This window comes from Carettochelys insculpta, chromosome 13, assembly GCF_033958435.1.
Source record: "Carettochelys insculpta isolate YL-2023 chromosome 13, ASM3395843v1, whole genome shotgun sequence".
Taxonomy (NCBI): domain Eukaryota; kingdom Metazoa; phylum Chordata; order Testudines; family Carettochelyidae; genus Carettochelys; species Carettochelys insculpta.
The window spans coordinates 17822276-17841136 of NC_134149.1; the positions used below are offsets into that span (position 1 = coordinate 17822276).

General features: G+C 37.3%; 1 protein-coding gene across 5 annotated transcripts in view; it reads left to right on the top strand.

The window, feature by feature from the left end:
- LOC142020292 (phosphatidylinositol-binding clathrin assembly protein-like) overlaps window positions 1-18861 on the top strand; it is a 47696-nt gene that overhangs the window by 13755 nt on the left and 15080 nt on the right. For 2 of the 5 annotated variants that reach the window (XM_075008015.1, XM_075008016.1), the window contains exons 4-17: window positions 312-414; window positions 568-661; window positions 784-895; window positions 2174-2280; window positions 2902-2943; window positions 8981-9066; window positions 11138-11261; window positions 12445-12581; window positions 13015-13118; window positions 14240-14386; window positions 15003-15113; window positions 16035-16151; window positions 16251-16281; window positions 17045-17165. In XM_075008015.1, the coding sequence (XP_074864116.1) occupies window positions 312-414; window positions 568-661; window positions 784-895; window positions 2174-2280; window positions 2902-2943; window positions 8981-9066; window positions 11138-11261; window positions 12445-12581; window positions 13015-13118; window positions 14240-14386; window positions 15003-15113; window positions 16035-16151; window positions 16251-16281; window positions 17045-17165 (1436 nt within the window). Of the gene's footprint in view, window positions 1-311; window positions 415-567; window positions 662-783; window positions 896-2173; window positions 2281-2901; window positions 2944-8980; window positions 9067-9823; window positions 10298-11137; window positions 11263-12444; window positions 12582-13014; window positions 13119-14239; window positions 14387-15002; window positions 15114-16034; window positions 16152-16250; window positions 16282-17044; window positions 17166-18861 lie in introns of those variants that run through there. The other 3 variants (XM_075008017.1, XM_075008018.1, XR_012647345.1) reach the window with 2 other exon arrangements.

Here is an 18861-nt window from a genome sequence, read left to right on the forward strand (position 1 = left end):
GAACCTCTGTAGTCCAGCACACTTTCATCCAGCACCATCCATAATCTGACATGATTTTAGCTCCTTTGGTCTCAGTTTGTTTACAGCCACCCGTCTTGGCTCTTAGTGTTCTGTGCTGTTTAGCTGTAGTTTATTCCTAATGTCTTCTAAAAGCCCAGTAACCAGTGCAAGTGTTGGTAATGTGCAACACGATATTGACCTCCATGGTCCAGTCAGGCCACGAGGTTCAACCTGTGCTGACGTTATTCTGTAAGAAATAGATAATCTTCCTCCTTTTGAAATGTCTCACTAACAAATATTTTAATTTTCAGGCTATGATATGTCTACCTTCATTAGGCGATATAGCAAATACTTGAATGAAAAAGCACTTTCTTACAGACTTCTAGCAGTTGACTTCACCAAAATGAAAAGAGGGTAAGAAATGTTCTCTGGCTTTTCATTCAGATACATTAATCACGTTTATGCTTTTCAACTGTAATTTAAATGCAAGGTACTAAACAAATTAAGGCTTCAGTATTCTAAGTCACATGTACCTTTATAGCATATGTGCTGTGTTACACCTTGTAGGATAGATGGAGTGATGAGAACTATGAATACTGAGAAGCTTCTGAAAACCCTTCCAATTATTCAGAATCAGCTTGATGCACTCCTTGATTTTGATGTAAGCGCAGTCTAACTTGTATTTTATTGTTAAAATGTTTTGTTTGATGTGGGAAGTAATGTATTGGTATTTTTCTTCCCAGCAATACTCTTAATTAACTTATTTCTTCACTTTCTACACAGGCAAATCCAAATGAATTAACCAATGGTGTAATAAATGCAGCATTCATGCTTCTCTTCAAAGATTCCATTAGACTTTTTGCAGCCTATAATGAGGGAATTATTAACCTATTAGGTATGTGGAACTGATACTTGTGTGCATATATTGAATTTTGGCAGGAGACAAGGGAGAAGTAGAAATTTAAAACCAATTGATTTGTGTTTAACAAATTGAGTCAGATCCTGCTTCTGTCAAAGTCAGTAGTAACTCTTATCATTTGTGTCGGCAACAGCAGGTTGCTTAAAGGCATTGAAATAAAAGCCTTATTTTTCAGGTATAAATCTGTGGTTACTGCCTTAATTTCTATTTTAGAAATACCAGAAAATGTATGTGGAGTGTTTTTTATAACCAGATTATAAAATATAGAATTCAGCCCATTAGTATACCTTACTGGGCGTGGGGTGGAGTGGACTGTGGAGGCAGGCACAGAGGGGTTATTGGCTTTACCAGCTGGCATTTATCCTCATACACCGTTTGGAAAATTCTACCTTTGAGTTTTTGGCTATGGGTAACTTATGTCAGATATGGTTCTCAAGTGTCTTCAAGGAAGGATAGTGGTGATCTAAGGAAAAACATAGTGGTGAAATTTGAGAGAGAAAGTAGTAATTTAATCATTTTTGGATTCGGCTTTCACTCTCCACCATTAAATCTGTCATTCGTTTTTTTATTGATGTATTGAAATCTACAAGTGTCATATTATGGGGGGAAACCTAAATACCTCAAACGGGTGCAAATACTATTCCTGTTTGTTTACTCATAAGGGTTCTATACATTAACTTGTCAGTATTAAAGGTGGCTACATAAAAATAGTTTTAATTTCAAATGTCTCTTTCAGATTCTAACTTCATTTAACAGGCTGCAAATGTGAAGTATTGAGCTGTTGGTGTGTAGTTTGAAAATGTGTTAGTGGGTAATACTCACTGTGCTTTTTAAATTTACCAAAATCAGATACTGTATTACTAGTGGTTAAGTCTTCCTCATGGATTGAACTTCCACTTGGCTGACAAAGAATTTCAAAACAGACTAAAGAATTTTCATTTGGGTTGACTACCACAGTCCTCCAAGTGACTACTTGCTGAAATCCAACAAACTGATAAATTGGGACTAGTCAATCACCTCTGTATTTACAAATACCTTACTCTTCAAAGTATATTGCGTTCTACTTTCACCTTTCTGTAAAGTACGTTGCTCTCCTTGAAATTCTCTAAAGTCATTATTTGCAGCTTTTGTGTCTTTAAATCTCTGCTTCAGTGTGTAAATATTCTTGTTCTAAAGTGTTTTGTGGCAGGGTTAGGGGTATTTTTCTCTTTTTTACAAATGTCTGTCTGTCCTTTTTTTTTTCCACTCCTCCAGAGAAGTATTTTGATATGAAGAAGAACCAGTGCAAAGAAGGTTTGGATATTTACAAAAAGTTCCTCGCCAGAATGACCAAATTGTCAGAATTCCTCAAAGTAGCAGAGGTAAATAAATGTACATGCATCAAAAAGGTGTCATTTAGCTATCTGTACTGGTACAATAGTCCCATTACAACCAACCTAATGTTTGTGTGGATTGTCATGCAAAATAAAACTTCTATAGGTGGCTGCTGCAGTCTGAATGTTGACTAAAAGTACTTTTACATTGAATAGTACCTTTTTAAGGTATCTTTCATTGCCTAATAATTACTAACAGTATATTAAACTGTTCTGATTAAAATGCCATGGAGAATCTGCTTTTAACCATTGATTAGTACATGGAAATGACTAGGCTGGATAATTATAAATATTTACAAAGCATTCTTTGATATTTCTACTCAAAATAGAACAAATTCAAGCAGGCAGTGTGGTTATTTCCTGCTTTTGCCATCTGTGCATAAAACACTCCAACTAGAGAGATGGTTTGAGCTTCTTTGACATGTACACGAGAATGCTAAGACCTGGCCTGTTAGAATTGGTGTGAGCAATGTACCAGTTCAGAAAGTTATTCGTGTCTCTTTTGATATCTTAGATTCTGTGTAACATTCAGACCCCACAGTTTTTATTTTCATTGCCGCTGCATGTAGTAATGTACATTTTTTTTCCCCCCCTTTTTTGTGAACCCAGCAAGTTGGAATTGATCAGGGTGACATTCCAGATCTTACTCAGGTCAGTGTACATTCCATATTAATTTAACCCAGTTATTTTCTCCTTTTGTGTTTTAATGGTGTTTGTGTGTCATATTCATCCTGTGAATATATTCTCTTCCATATATTAATATATGGAAATGTACATATTCACTTTTTCCATAGATTTACATGTACATAGTTCTTAACCAGTTCTGCAATAGTTTAAATAAAGCTTCTGTTGTGAAGCAGTAAAGTTTCTCTAATTTTATATAGGGGGTGTTAACCAGTAAGCATATCAATAAGCATGAAGCTCACCCATATGCTCACTGGCTAACCAAACCTCGTCAGTTAATTGCAGTGGTGGCCAACTGCGCCAGGCTGGAGCAGTCCCAATTGCAGTTAGGCCCACAACCACAGCTGGGCTAGGCTGCAGGACCCTGCTGCAGGACCTAGATTAAAATGGTCAATGGTTCAGCACTATTGTGTAACTGGTTAACTGCTTTAACATTCCTAATTATAGGGATATTTTTACTAGAACATATTTTTCCCCCAAATCCTTTGTTAATCTGTCTCGTGCACACCTTCTGTGCCTCATCTTACAGAAAACACTGAACTCCATTCAAGCAACAGGTCTTATTCAAAATTACACTGCAGTTCATATCATCTGTATCTGAAGTTAGTACTTGGCCATGGAAGTTTTTCAAAGGTCGATTAAAAATGACAGTGTAGTTCTAAAGCTATTTATATCAGCAGATTGTAAAATATGTACACAAATTCTGTGCCCCAAAAAATTTAGTTTAAATTATGGAAAGTTGAGTGGTTGAAAGAACTTACATGGCAAAATAACCTAGATTGATCCTAGGATCTTGATGTGCTGGAGTAGGGTCAGCATAGTGATGGAAATGCATTTAATCAATTTAGAGGAACATTGAATGTCCTTGTAAAAAGATACCAATAGCTTGTGTTTTCAATACCAGGCAGCACGTAGTATTAAGAGAACCTCCTGGGGGTTCATTTTACTGTAAGGGTAATCGCAGGTGGTGATGTTTTAAGTGGTTTTGCTTGTGCCCCTTTTCCCAGTCTTTATGGTTAGTGAAAGAATGCCCATGTGCTCCAAAATAATTCTTGCAGATTGTTTATTTTTTAGCATGATCAATTTTGAGAGAGGTGTAATCCATAAATTTTACTAAATCTTGATGTCTAATTTTGTGTGTAGTATTTCGCACAGATGAGGTCAATAGGTTAATCATGCACAGATGTTTCCTCTTTCTGTGTTAAAGTTGTTACCTCAATTTCATAAATTGACTTATTTAATTATGGAAATATTATAGCACCCAACTCTTTTTTTGTCTCATTCATTGCTTTGTATAGCATATTTCCCTCTGACCATGTATTCCTTTTCTTTACAAACTTAATGGCCCTGGTCTCTAATCTGTCTGAAAACTTCTCACCGCATCAGTGTTGATACCCTTTTGGAGGCTATTTCACAAATAACAGACATAAACAAAGAGACCAAGTATGAATGCAGACACTGAGATGAAGATATGTAATCTGTGGGCATAGTAGCTCTTTTTTATGTATTGAACTCTATTCACTTTAATACTCTACTGTCTTAAGTAATGGCTGGGTTTATCATTGCTGGTTCAAAACATTTTTAGTGGGTTTTCAGCAAAAATACCCATGTCCTTCATAAAGTTTAAGACTAAAAATTTGATTAATGATTCATGCAATATCTTTATCTTGTAATTTTCAGCACTGAGTTTACTTTGCCAGCACTTATTCAGTTAACTAGTTCTGTTAAGTTATTCTCATTCTTCAGACTTCCCTAGTTTTGACTAATGTACATAAAATTGTAATCTAGTAACGGAACAAAATTAGTCTCCCCTTCCTGTAGATTAATTCCTTCCATAATAGTTAATTCACTAATACATTTAGTACAGTCACAAACAGCCCAATTTAATAAGATAAGGAATGTACATCTGTATTTTCATACTGTGTGCTCACAGCATTCTTTCTAGAACAAACTGACGTGTTAGCCGTGGTTTTCGTCACTTCCCCGTCACTACCAGTGGCCATCATTCTAGCACTTCCCAAGAAATACATTATCTCCTACTACCTCTAGGTTGAGATCACTTTTTTATAATATTAGGCTGATATGTTTGATAACTATTCAGTAGGGGATATTTCCTTTTTTCCTTATTTGTATTTCCTCACCTTATTAATGGTGTGTGTGTGTGTGCGTGTGCTTTTTAAGGTCAGTATATGGTTGATTGCAATGTATTAGTCTGTTGAAATAGGCCTTTTGTGGTTGTTTGTCAAGTTTATTTCTGTTCTGTTGGGTTTAGTGTGGTTTTCAGTGGTTATTTATGGTTCTTCTAAGTAATGATATACCTGCTAAGTTTGAGGGCATTCTTGGAATGGCCTATGTCACTGAAAGTTGCTTTATCTAGGTTAAAGTTCCTGAATATGTGCACATTGACTTTGCTATCTGGATGACAAGTCCTCAACATGCGCATGATAGTTTTGCCTTACCTCAACATACATAATGTGGTCTAAGTCCCTTGTATTCCAGACAAACTGCCAATAAAAGCCTCCTATAACTTTATTATAATAAACATATACTCAAAACAATAAGAAAAAAATAAATCTATATATCTATAGGTAGGCAAGCAAATTAGCCCTATAGGCTACATGTCTTCCTGTGGGAGGGTGAAATGTAAAATGAACCCCATCACACAAGCATGGATGTAAATGATCAAACACTTGTAGGGACAGTTTCAACCCTCTTTTCCCCCACTCAGGATGGAGGAGGAGGATCATAATATTTTTTTAATATGTTTTTGGGATGTGCACCAATGCATATATTTTGTTAATCAGTGTTTGGTACCCATCTAGGTCTTTGCTTTTACCAGTTAGATTTGTATCCCAGAATAATTAAAACAATACCTATTTTATAACCCAACTTTTTATCCAACACCAGGGATTATTAAAGACTCATTACATTCCTTTGTTTAGTGGGGAGTAGCTTTTATCTGTATCATTAGTAATTTCTACAAAGGAGGTCTCTGAGATAACAATGACTGACTCTAATCCTTGGGAAGTAGGAGAAATTGCTTGGTTCCCCATCACAGTAGGATACCTAGATGTAAAACAGAAATATGTGTTTGTGACAGGACTCTCCAGAATACATACTGATGCTTGTATTGGTACCCTTTTGACTGGTTACCACTTAAAATTTACTGCTGAATCTAATGAAGCAGAAATATAGTACCAGTAAATATAACAAAGGCAAACTAGCTCGCTGGGCTGCTCACACTTTGATTTTTGGCTGGTTCTACCAAGTTGCTTGTAGATTTTGTTAGTGATGGCTGTATTTTCTCTTTGCTGAAACTTAAGGATTGTTACTACTCTTCCCCAGCCTTCCCTGACATGTATCCATAATTAAGCTTGCTGTGAGACAGATGCATTTATTCATATGTTGTCCCAGAGAGAGTATTTCAAAGTGTTTCTCAGCAATTGCTTTCTTTTTTAAAATTTAATTTTTAACCAATTGTATGTTCACTGTTGGCATGTCCTTGTTCAGGACAAAGGCAGAGCAGGAAAAATACTTTTAACTTTGCTACTCTTCAGCGAGCTCTTTTCCATAATTATGTTATGTTCACACAAACTTTCAATGTTACCTTTTTGGTGAGTTAACCTTTGTCCTGTATCAAAGTGATCCATCATTGTAGGTGATTCCTACCTTTCTGAAAGACCTTATCATGATGACTTGTTATATCCAGTAGCCTAATGCATAGTAGGTATTTTCAACTGCTTATGTATCTTACACTAGAATCCTCTGCTACCACTATGTGCGTTAACATGTCTGTCTTACGGAAGTATGTGTGGGTTTCATCTCTTATTCTTAAAAAGGGCCTCTCCTAATAATGGGGAAAAAAATCACATTAAATTTTTCTCCTTTTGTGGACACTATGCAGCTACTAATTTCTGTTTAGAAAATGCATCAGATGGTAATAGTAGAAAGAACAGTACACCTACCAGTAAAAAGGCAGGAGTGAGACAGAAGCAGATAGAAATAGTTTGTAAAACAGTCTTTTCTTGCGTACATACCATTTGACCATAATGAGTAAATCTGCTTTCCGTGATGAATATAGATTGTATTAAAACTACATATTATGGCAGTTATTAATCTAGAACACTCCTTGTCTGGCAAACTCTGTAATCTGTCATGATTTTAGTTAGCTGGATGACCACTTATTGTGGGGTGTGTCCCAGTTTCCCGTGGTCCCAAAAAGTTTCTTCAGTCACCAGTCATGGCTCGCAGTATTATGTGCTGTCATTTAGTTGTAATGTACCTTTAAATGTCTTCTGAGAGCCCAGTAAGCAGGGGAAGTGTTGGTCATGTGCTAGAAAATATTGACTTCCTGTCATCCAGCCCTGGACAGGTCCCAAGGGTGCCAGATGAGAGAGGTTCTGACTGTACTTGAGATGTGGGTTTCATGAAATAGTTTTCTCTTTGCCTGATTTAGCTGGACCAATAAAAACAAATTGTCTGTCTTCTGTACCAGTCTAGACACTTGTTGGTTCTTAACAATTTATTGGCATATACTTCATAGGTAGCTGTGGAAGTTACCATCAGATTTTTAGAGACTATTCATAAAATCTTGTAACTGGCAAAGGAATTCCCGTTTCTGGCATTTCCTACCTTGTTTGTCCTAAATGTAAAACCATGGAGAGAAAATTCTCCTTCCAAAGCAAAATAAAGATCCTTGCTCTCAAAGGCAAGTTTATTTTCAGCATGTTGTTGAAAAAAGGTTTGGTTCCAACATATTTGTGAGCAGGATCATTGGAAATATTGTTGAAGGTGTTTATGTGGTGTTGCTCAGTGTTGAGGGGAAACTTCAATTGATTTAAACTAACTTGAATAAAAAAGTCCTCTGCCTCCCCCGGGCCCCCACTTTAGACAAGGCCTCTAGTCAGTGGCTTGCTGCTTTTTTTTCCTACTTCTTACTAAAAACTAAATCCAGCCCTGGTTTAGTTTATTTTTCTACTGCTATTGGCTGCTTGCTTCTGTTCATCCCCTTTGATAGTAGTTCAGATGCCTCCATTCACTCAATCTTAAGCACTTCAGAGCAAGATTAAGGTTTCCAGATATGGGAAGACTTCAGAAATTTATTTGCAGTATTTTAAACACATTGACTGATGTCTACTGGTGAGCTATTTGACTTTTTAAAAAGTCTGTAGTGTGGCATTTTAAAACCTAGCTTTTTGCTAGGAAAAGTGGAAAGCTTAAATCTGCTTCTTAAAGAAAAAAAATGAACATTTCATGTATAACGCTGTTTTGTCCTGACCAAAAACTCTACATAGTTGCCTTGTTAGTTTTTAATGCTTAGATGATGCTGATGGCTGGTTTTTATGTTGATTTAATTCACTGGATCTGAGAAAAGAGAGGAGGGAATGTTAACTCACCATAATATGATCAGTGGTAAAGGAATAGCAGTTAATATTCCACATTGGTGTGAGTGCAATCGAACATTTTTTAGCCTTCGGTAAACTGGTTGTGACTATAATTACTTTCTGCAAAGTAGCTCCCCACTGTACTGAGAACTGTTTGCCTATGCTATAGGGTTTTGGTTGTAAGGACTTATCTGATATAATTTAGTTCATGGGTTTAAGACAAATGAAAATATATCCTGCCTCTTTTACTACTGTAGCTAGAGAATACCTTCTGTAAGCAGGTTCGTGGTATTGGGGCATGCTAATTAGAGCTGAGTATAATTAACTGACCTGTCTTGCTAGTTAAATGTTTTGTGCAGCTAGTTTTCTGTTCCCAGATAATTCCAGTTTTTTGCTTCCAAACATTTGCTCATTATGTGGAAATGTTTGTTTTGTAGACAAGTGTTCAGAGACCATGTTTACGTATTTTCAGTGAAAGGGGATATTGCCAAAAATGAATCATGCAAACTGAGTTCAAGTGTCTGATCTAAAAAGAAATGCATAATTGTGGATGGAGGAATTATTCTGTACACAAGGTGATGTATTATCAAGCAGATGTTTTACAAGTGCTTTAACTTTAGGCACCCAGCAGCTTGCTTGAAGCATTGGAACAGCATTTGGCTTCTCTAGAGGGGAAAAAAACAAAGGAAGTCTCAGCTGCCAGCAGGTAAGAATCAAATGGATCAGAAGGCTGTCTTAAATGTTAATTCTGTGTATTGGGAATTTCTAAGCCTCAGTAAGTTTTTGACTTTTTTTGAGATACTATGTGCTTCCACTTAAGGGGATTCCATAGTTGCCTTCTCTAAGTGTGGAAAGCATAGACTAAAAGCTGTATTACTTTTATTCTGTTAGCAGAGGATGGCAGATGAATGTTCATTAAATGTTCTTATCTAGTGATAAGAACACAGGACTTTGCCTATGTGCTTATCTTTGGGTCACTAGCTCCTTGTTAAACTACAAATTTTAACTTACAGCTGTAGTAGCCAAGTGCTGAGCTGAGGCCATGTGTAGTAGCTTTTCTCTGAATATTTTTATTTTATCTTTTAGCTGTTAATGTAGTCTTACAAGGCACAAAAATAACTGACTTTTAAAGCCTACATGTACACGTGCCTTCAGTGGTTACTGTTGGTGTATATTATAGAATACAAGTTCTAAATACACATCAGTTGTGTTAACCTTATTGTGTAAATTTCTTAACTCCAAAACATGGATTACCATACTACTTTATTTTGCTGTCTTGTGCTATTATTATGGTTACTTAAAATAGTTGAGGAAACCTTTAAGAACTTGTTACTTCTCATATGCTTGATATGAAAAGCTTCTTCAGAGAACCTTGTCATGAAATATTTTGTAGCAGCCTAAGGAATTCCATGTAGGAGTTTATTTAGAAATTAGATACTAGATTTTTTTTTTTTTTTTTCCAGTCTGTGCATGAAGGCAGGGTAACTGATATTACCTCAACCTCCTGTGCTTCCTGTGTTGCTAAACTGTGAAGGAGTTTCCATATCCTGCATTCTCACAGCATGTGATAGACTTTAACCAGTAGGCAAATGCAGCCCCAGCTGTGGGATTCTATTTGTGCTGTGGGATGCAATTTGTCAAATTGCGAAATTTAGTAAACTTGCTTGAATGCACCTTAAGTAGCTTCCTAATTGGCAGTAGCATTTTCTGAACTCAAAAACCATTATGATGCTTAACAAGAGCACAGTATACTGACTCAGGCTACATCAATGCTACAGTGGACACACTGGCAATTGATTTAGCGTGTCTAGTGAAGACGAGCCAAATCAACGACAGCATTCTCTATTCAACCGCATACTCTACCCCGGTGAGAAGAGTTAAGCTGACAGTTTCTCCCATGCAGCTATGTTGTAGACCTCATGATAACTCAACTTAAGGTATGTTGGTTCCAACTATGTTGCTCGTATAGTGGAGTTGCATACGTTAGGTTGACATTCTATGGTAGCATAGACCAGTGATTTTTTTTCAACCACTGATATGGCACACAAGTGTGTTGCAAGAACAGTCTGTGTGCCATGGAAATTTAAGGGCACAGTTTAGATGAGACTGCTCCAGTTGGAGTCTCGAGCAGTGGGGCTTTTTGCTTTTGTGCTTTTTGTATGAGGTGATGTCAAGTCTGTTCCCCCTACTGGCAGATGAGTTCTTACTTGCATGATGAGCTGAGGAGAAAAAATGGGTATAATTCTTCACCTAAAGTCCTTGTGATAGTAGAGCAAAACACCCTTTTTGGCATATCTCTTTCTGAGAACATGGTTGTGCATATTTAAAGCACACTTTTGCTTGCAATAATCATCACTTAAGTTTCTTACCTCAGACTTTCACTAGAAGCTGGAATGATTTGGCTGTATGGGTTTTAAAGGACTATGTCTCTAAATCAGTATAAGATAATTACACAACCTGCTTATCATATTTACAGCAGGTCCATAAATTGTCAAAAACCTAAAGGTGTATGAAATTCTGTATTCGATTATTGATCTGATCTCTTCAGCTAAAACTATAGAACAATAATTCTTTCTACACTTGTCCTCTTTTCTACCTTGATCCCCAAATGTACACTGTTAAGCATTGCTGTTTTTCCCCATCAAAGACTATTATATTTAGTGGGGAGTCCAGAGACAAATAGCGTACCTGTCTGTAAAGCACTTGAGGTACCTTTTCATCTGCATCTAAAGGTCATAATTTAAAAAAAATCATTCTTTTGATGAAACTTTATTTAGAGCAAGCACCCTATCCAGTGCTGTTTCCACACTTGCCAACACAGGAATGTCATTCAGCAAAATGGATGAGAGAGAAAAACAGCAAGCTTTGGAGGAAGAACAAGCTAGACTGCAAGCACTTAAGGTATTTCATCTTTTTAAGGATTGATGTTGAAGGATCTGATGCTTAAATAGTTTGTGTAGAATCCTTGGCCCATTGAAGTCAGTGGGACGATTTCCCCTGGCTTCAGTAGGACCAAGATTTGCCCTAAAAATGCAAGCATGGTAGCTTCCAGTAAATGGTAGTTCTTATGGCAGTTGCATAACTTGGTAACTAACGTTTGAATGCTTTATTCACCTGTGCTTGCAAAATAGATTGGTTTCATGTGTGTGGTTTTTTCCAGAATATATGTTCTCTTGCAAGTTTTTATATTTTTGTACTATTATTTCACCTACTGTGGCTTCACTGTCATTTCTCTATCTTGTAGCTGACTCTGAATTGTTGGTCCTATCAATACACTACAAATGAATGTGTACAGCATCACTACTATGAGCTCAGTGCTATCACTACACAAGGATGTTTTCCTTGGAGTATTCTGTGTCACTTAGGATGATTTTAGCAAGAATGGGTTGAGAAAATAGATTTGTGTTCCCATCGGCTAGAATCCTGGGGCAACAGCCACATAATGCTCCAGTGTGGACAGGACAATAGTTGACTCCGTTGGCTATGAAACTATAGAAAGGGGAAAGTCTTGCACCACAGTGTAGTTTTTAATTCCAGGACAACTCTACGTTCTTTTTAAATTAGTTTTGACTAAGGAGTAACTTGTCTTGGGAAACTGAGTTTGCTTCCCCTGCCCCCGTTTCTTCCTCCTCCCTTTTTGGTTCCTTCAAGATGCTTCCTTTGTTTGCGTTCTCTACTTCCACAGAGGCCCCCATCGCAACATCCCACTATTAGAAAATAAGACATTAGTCCCTCAAAGATCTTATTTTTGTAGCAGCTCCCTCTGAAGAATGCAGTGTAATAGAGAGGGAGATGATTAGTATAGAAATGTGATTGGTGAGACTAAGTGAGCTAGGCAGTCTTTGAGGTACTTCTGTTTCATTGCTGTTTAATAAACCTTGGGAGCAAAAAGGAGCTTATTGGTGTTCTTATAGTTTGCTATTGTGTTTATATGTCCTCACGTACACAATAGCAAATTGTAAGAACAAAATCAAGCCTTTAAGATTAAAAATCCTACTAGAAGAAAAATACCTTTTTTGAAGATTCAACTACAAGTATAGCTAAATATTTATGCAGTTAAATCTATTTTTAACTAATCTTCCAGGAGCAGCGGCTAAAAGAGATTTCTGTGGTGTCAAATTCCACTTCAACATCAGCATCTCCAAGCACCTTGTCAGGGAAAAGTGTGAACACCACTGCAGCTGTTGACCTCTTTGCAGCACCAGCACCTACAACCAGTAGGTGAGAAATATTTTTCTCCCTAATTAAGTGTAAAACAGTGCATTGGCCAGTTGCATGAACTGAAAGCATTGATTATATTTTATGAAATATATTTCTTGACATGAGGTGCTAAGCTTCCTGTTTTTTAAAAGCAGTCATATAGCACCATTCTTGGACTTGGAAACCTGTATTTGCTGTGTTACTTGAGTACTCCAGTCAAGTGAAATTGAATCCTAGATGCTGGAGTAAACAAATTTAGTTCAAACTGCATACAGTAAAAATGCATATTGGTTATACTTTTTGTTGTACGTTATTTATAGAAGTTGAAAGGTGCATACAGACATTTGAAACCAAGCTCCATTCTTGCTTAATCTGCTCAGGAAGGTTAAATGGGATGACAGACTAAATGCTGCTCAATAATTTAACTTACATAGCTCATTTTTCTTATTTTCAGCATGCCTAACCTTTCCAGTGATCTCTTTGATCTTCAGCCTGCATTTGTTCCAACTGTACAGAGTACTCCAGCTATAGCAACATCAGCAGGTAGTGCATGGGGAGGTAAGTTATCTATTCTGTTAAAACGCAATAGTAATATTCTTGTCATCTGGAAATTCATCAGTTATTGTTGCATTACAACTTCATCCTTAAGCATGAGTTTTTGTTTCAATATGTTCAGTTATCTGTGAGAAACTCCAAACATTACTTTTTACCTTGATAACGGGTGAAACTGATCATCTTAGAGTTGACTTTTTAAATACATTAAGGAGTATTGCATTCTCTGTTTTAGAGAAATGAGAAATCATGTTCTGTTACTGACAAAAAGCAGATTTGAAGCACAGTTAACAAACTCCCATTTAAAGCTGCAAACTCAGATATATTTTTCTCTGACCAGAAATAAGTGAAACTTACAGTTGATTTTATTCTTTTAAAGCAAATGATGGACTTTTTGGCACATTGTTCATAGTAGTACTAGGAAGTTAAAATGTAGATGGCTGTTTTGGTGATAATTACACAAAAGAATAGAATACAGCTTGCTCCACTGCATATACAGCTACTGTCTTTTTGGTGTGTGGATAATAGTAAAAATTGATACTTTGTTGTACACCAGGCAGATTTAATTGGAAGACACAGGGTTGAATTCTGTCCAAATACTGTCCTCCTCCTGTTTGAACAAGCTTCCTGCATTACTTTATTACTTCAGTTTCGCACGTGTGACTGCCATTGAATTATCTGAGGGAAGAAATGGTTAAGGTGCAGTTTTTATAAACATTTAAATGAGGAAATGTTGCCACTGTTAAACCTGGCAGTATGTTACCTAGTGGAGTTGTAAAAGATCCCAGTGCCATTTGCCAATCTTGGAGGTTCAGCAGTGTGTCTCAATAGGTGATGCCTACTTGGGAATGCTGCTCACAGGTGAGTAAATGTCCTTTTTCCTGACAGAACAATGATGTGAAAAACATAACCAGAGAGTGGTATGTTCATTAAAACTGCCCAAGTTGGTCAGGTCACTGTTTGTAGAAACTTTACAGCCAGAAATTTATTTCAAATTTGCTTAAACCTGGTTCACAGAACTTTTGAGATGTGCACAGTCTCTCTGTGCTGCTTCTGTGTGTCCTGTTTGAACACTAGATTCTCGTCTCTTCTTTCCTTTTCTTACTACTTACTATGCTATCTGAAAGGTCCTTTCTCATCTTCAAATGGTTGTGTTGGTTCTCCACCCCATCTGGACATCTTTGACATGAAGCCAGTTGAAGAAGCTGTAAAATCTACTATCCCTTTCGTCTCTTCCACCTTTACCTCCAAACAAACAGTGGAACATTTTAGTGGTAAAACATTCTCTAATTTCTTTCCAAGTGGAGATAGCAGTGATAGCAAACAGGATTGTGTAATTCTTTTGTATGTTTCCAATTCATTCTAATATTAAAAAGTATTTTTTGAAACGCCAGAATTTCCCCTAAATTATAATTTCAGATCTCATAATCTGAGAATTAGTTAGTCTACTTTTGGGAAGAGTGTATTTGAAGATTTAAAAATCTGGTTTATTTTTGTTTCTCTAATGCAATCAAGTATCCAAGCATTTCTGCATTTGTTTTTTGCTGCCATTATCTCAAAATTCCTTTGGACACCTTTCTTTCAAGTTCAGGAATGAAAGACTTAATTGTGGCTGTATGTAGATAGATTATGGAGTCTTCTTTTTTTTAAAAAAAAAAAAATTAAGTATGAATTGTTACCTCAGATTTTTCTTTCAGGGTTTTTTTTCCTCTTACACTCCAATCTAAAATCTCCTCTTTTTGCACAAAGGCAATTTTTATGGTAGTAAGCCTACGTACATGTGTGTACTCTCCTTTAGCAATTAATGGTAACCTTTTCTTAGCTCTTTTTCATTATTGTTATAAAATAAAACATCTGTACACTTTAATCATTTTAAATATTATATTTTAGGATTTCCTCTTCATTCAGCTCCTCAGAGCACCAGTTCTTCCATAATTAATGTGGATTTTGATGCTGTATTTGGAGGAAAGTCAACGGCACAGGAGTACAGGACTGCAAATGGTAAAAACTGTTATGTTAACGAGCTTAAGATGACAGCTAAGAATACAAAATTGAACTGAGAGCTTGAACATAGGTGTAATCATGTTCATAATAGACTGATTTCTAATTTTTAAAAAAGTAGCATTTGTAGCTAGCTTCCATTCATCTAAGACAATGTCTCTTCTCTCTTCCTCTTGACTTCCCCATCCCTCCCCGTGCCCTGGTTTGCACTATTCCAATGTGGCCAATTGGATGTCTGTGACTGGGTGAGTGTTGTGGTTTTTTTAACACTTAAAAATGAATTTTGTTCTGTTTTGAAGCATGATATACAACTCTCAGATATGATAAGGCATGGCATTAGTTCTTGCAAACTGTTCCAGATTCAGTTAAAGGTAATATAATGGATAACACATTGTGTGCAAATATTTTAATAAGTTTCTGTTGGTTGTTAGTAGCTTGATGTGGTCTTGAAAGATGAAGAGGTTTTTTCCACAAAATATATGCAAAAGTTAATTGCACCCAACAAAATATCATGTTGCTGTGCTTTTGTGGCAGAACACTTTTAGATTATTTAATAACACATTCTGTCAAGTCATGTTTTTTTCAATAAAATCAGGAGTTGTTTAGCTTTATATGAAAGTTAATTACCTTTTTAGATCAAATTGTCTTAGTGTAGGAGCTTTCTAAAATCTTTCCCTGTAACTCTTTAAATAAAAGCATGTTCATACACGTACTAGCATTTTAGTAGACATTGGAATTCAGAATTCCAAGTGGGGAGATGGGGGAAACGACTTTGGCATGTTGAAATTGTACCCATGCTATAGATGTCTTTTGAGGTTATTGCTTTCTTGGGAATGGAAGTGCCTGTCTGTTTTGTGTCAGCCAATATTTGGTTATTTTATTGACATTGTTTCTATGTTCTGTTTTCAGTTTTTATTTTAGAGGATGTATTACAACCAACAGTGCCAACGCAATGTCAGAGAGCTGTTGTAGTGAACCAACAGGGTGGAAAAATTTTAGCAAATGACCTTGACTCATCACTTGCTAATTTAGTAGGAAGTAAGTGGGATTCTGTATAGCTTTTGCATTGGTAAAGAAATAGAATGTATTTTGCTAATTTAATGTTTTTTTTGGGGGGGGGGTATATTTTTGTTACAGATCTTGGCTTTGGAGGAACCCCTTCCAAAAAGTAAGATTCTTTTTTTATTCTTGACTAAGCTCTTAAAATTATGCAATGTAAGAAGTAATGTTTCTTTTTTGAGAATTCCTTATTATAAAACCATGTTATTGACTAGGAAATGGAATCCAGAATGCAACTTGGTAACACATCTTTTGTTCTGAAGATCATGTACAGTAGTTAGGAAATCAGTTTGTGAACAACAGTGTTCAAATGTTTGACTAAAATGTTTTCAACCATATTATGATAAACCACTGTAAGAGAATTGTCATGTGTCCAGTCCTTGTTGATAAAACAATATACTGTGTGAATTAACAACAAAAGCTCAGGATAAAGTAGCCTTCTGGTTCAGTGGCAGCCTTTAACCTTCCAAGTTAGACTTGGAGTTTTGAGCGTCTTGTTAATGTCAAATGAGACTGAGCTCAAGTGAGCTGCTGAATGAATAATTCTGGCAAACCATTTTGTGTAATATGCTCTCTGAAACAGACCAACATTGTGCTGGATGGTGTTCACAAAGTTGTTTTACTTTTCATCTTGCCCAATGACAGTAACAAGGGGGGAGAAACTCATTTCCACTGTTAACTTATTCCTATATAAGAATCTCTGTAAACTTTTGTTGCCTATGAGTTTTCCTCTCCCATGTTCAGTTTTACTAGTTCTCTGATTTTTATTTGCTCATAAGTAGAAATTATTTCAGTTGTAAGTCAGAGTTATTCTACTTTATGTATGAGCCTGTTAACTCCTTGGGGATGCCGCTTTTGTAATTTCTTTTTAGATCAGACATGCAGTGGAGTCAGCCTACTGAGAAGAAGCTTACTGGAGGAACAAACTGGCAGGCAAAAACAAGCACATCAACTACATGGAATCCAGCCCCTATTCCTCCTGCTCCACATGTGGTAAGTGTTGCACTATTCCTCACTTCAGGCTATGCACTGTAGTAGTAAATACAGGGCATTTTCCACTTCTGTGAAATCCCAAAATAATTACAGGAGGTGATTTTAGTTGAGGCTGGCGATCCATGGCCAATGGGAGGTTCAAGCAGCTGTACCTGAAGAGGCAAATGTAAATAGTAGGGTAGTAAAATCCTGTCCTCTTTAAATAGTTAAGCTCTATGTTTATGTGGTAGCCAATTAAACGGGTGGCAGTTGAACAGCTAGGTAGGATGCTCTTACATGGCTGGGCTGGAGCAGCCCAGCTCTCGCACAGATAGGCTGCTCCAGCTGGGCCCTGTCCTGGCTGGGCTAGAGCAGCTCCCATTTGCAGTGTGCTGGGAACCAGAGCTGCTTCAGCTCAGCCATAGTGCCAGCGGCTTTCCCAGCCGCCCCTTTACCCTTTCATGTGTGCACCCGCCTGTCGTCGTCCTCCTCCTTCCTGCTCCCCGCCACCCACCCCAGCTACTGCAGACGGGCTACTCTGGCCCAGCTGGAGTGTCTCTGCCTGTGGCACTCCGTCAGGGCTGGAGCAAACCCCTGCCCATGCTGCCCAGGGGGCTGCTCCAGCCTATACCTGTTAACCATAATTGGTAAGCTGCCTCCTAAATGTATGAGGCTTACTGGTTAAATGTTAACATCCCTAGTTAAAGCACCAGTGGCCTGCCAACAACTAACCCTGTGAACCACATCAACCATTGGGCCAGTTATTTCTCACAGACAGTAGCCTACACAGGACACGTCACAAGTTTATGGGCAATATTAATCTGGAAGGTGTTGCGGTTGCTTTAGGGTAGAGGATGAAGAAAACTCAATGATCTGGACAAATTGGAGAAATTGGTCTGAATTAAACAGGATGAAATTGAATAAAGACAAATATAAAGTACTGCACTTAAGAGGGAACAATCAGTTGTACACGTACAAAATCGGAAATGACCTGGGATGTAATACTGTAGAAAAGACTCTTGAGGTCATAGTGGACCGCAAGCGAAATGAGCCCACAAAGTAACACTGTTGCAAAAAAACCAGAGTGGTGTAAGCAAGACACAAGAAGTAATGCTTTTGCTCTGCTTCACACTGATGAGGTCTCAACTTGAATAATGTGTCCAATTCCAGGTGCCACCTTTCAGAAACAATGTGGACAAAGGGAAAAAGTACAGAGAAGAGCAATAAAAATGATTAAAGGTCGAGAGAAAACAACCTATGAAGGAAGACTGATAAAACCGAGCTTGTTCAGTGTAGAGAAAAGACTGTGTGGAGGGAAATATGTTTTCAAACATATAAAAGGTTGTTATAAGGAAGAGAGGAAAAATTGTTCTCATCAGTGTATAGGGGACAAGTCCAGGGACTTAAATTGCCGCAAAGGCAGTCTAGGTTGGGCATTGAGGGGGCAGCGGGGGGAAAGTTTCCTAAATTGTAGGGTAGTCAAGGACTGGAGTAAATTGCCCTGAGGGGTTTGTGGAATTACCATTGTAGGATACTTTTAAGAGCAGTTAGACACCTCTCAAGAATGGTCCAGATCATATTTAATCCTGCCATGTGTGTAAGGGACTGGACTAGACATCCTCTAGAGATTCCTTCCAATCCTAACAGTTCTGATTCTCACTTGCACGAATATTAGCTATTAGTGCAGTTGGTTTTGTGTCACTGAAACTTGGAAGTA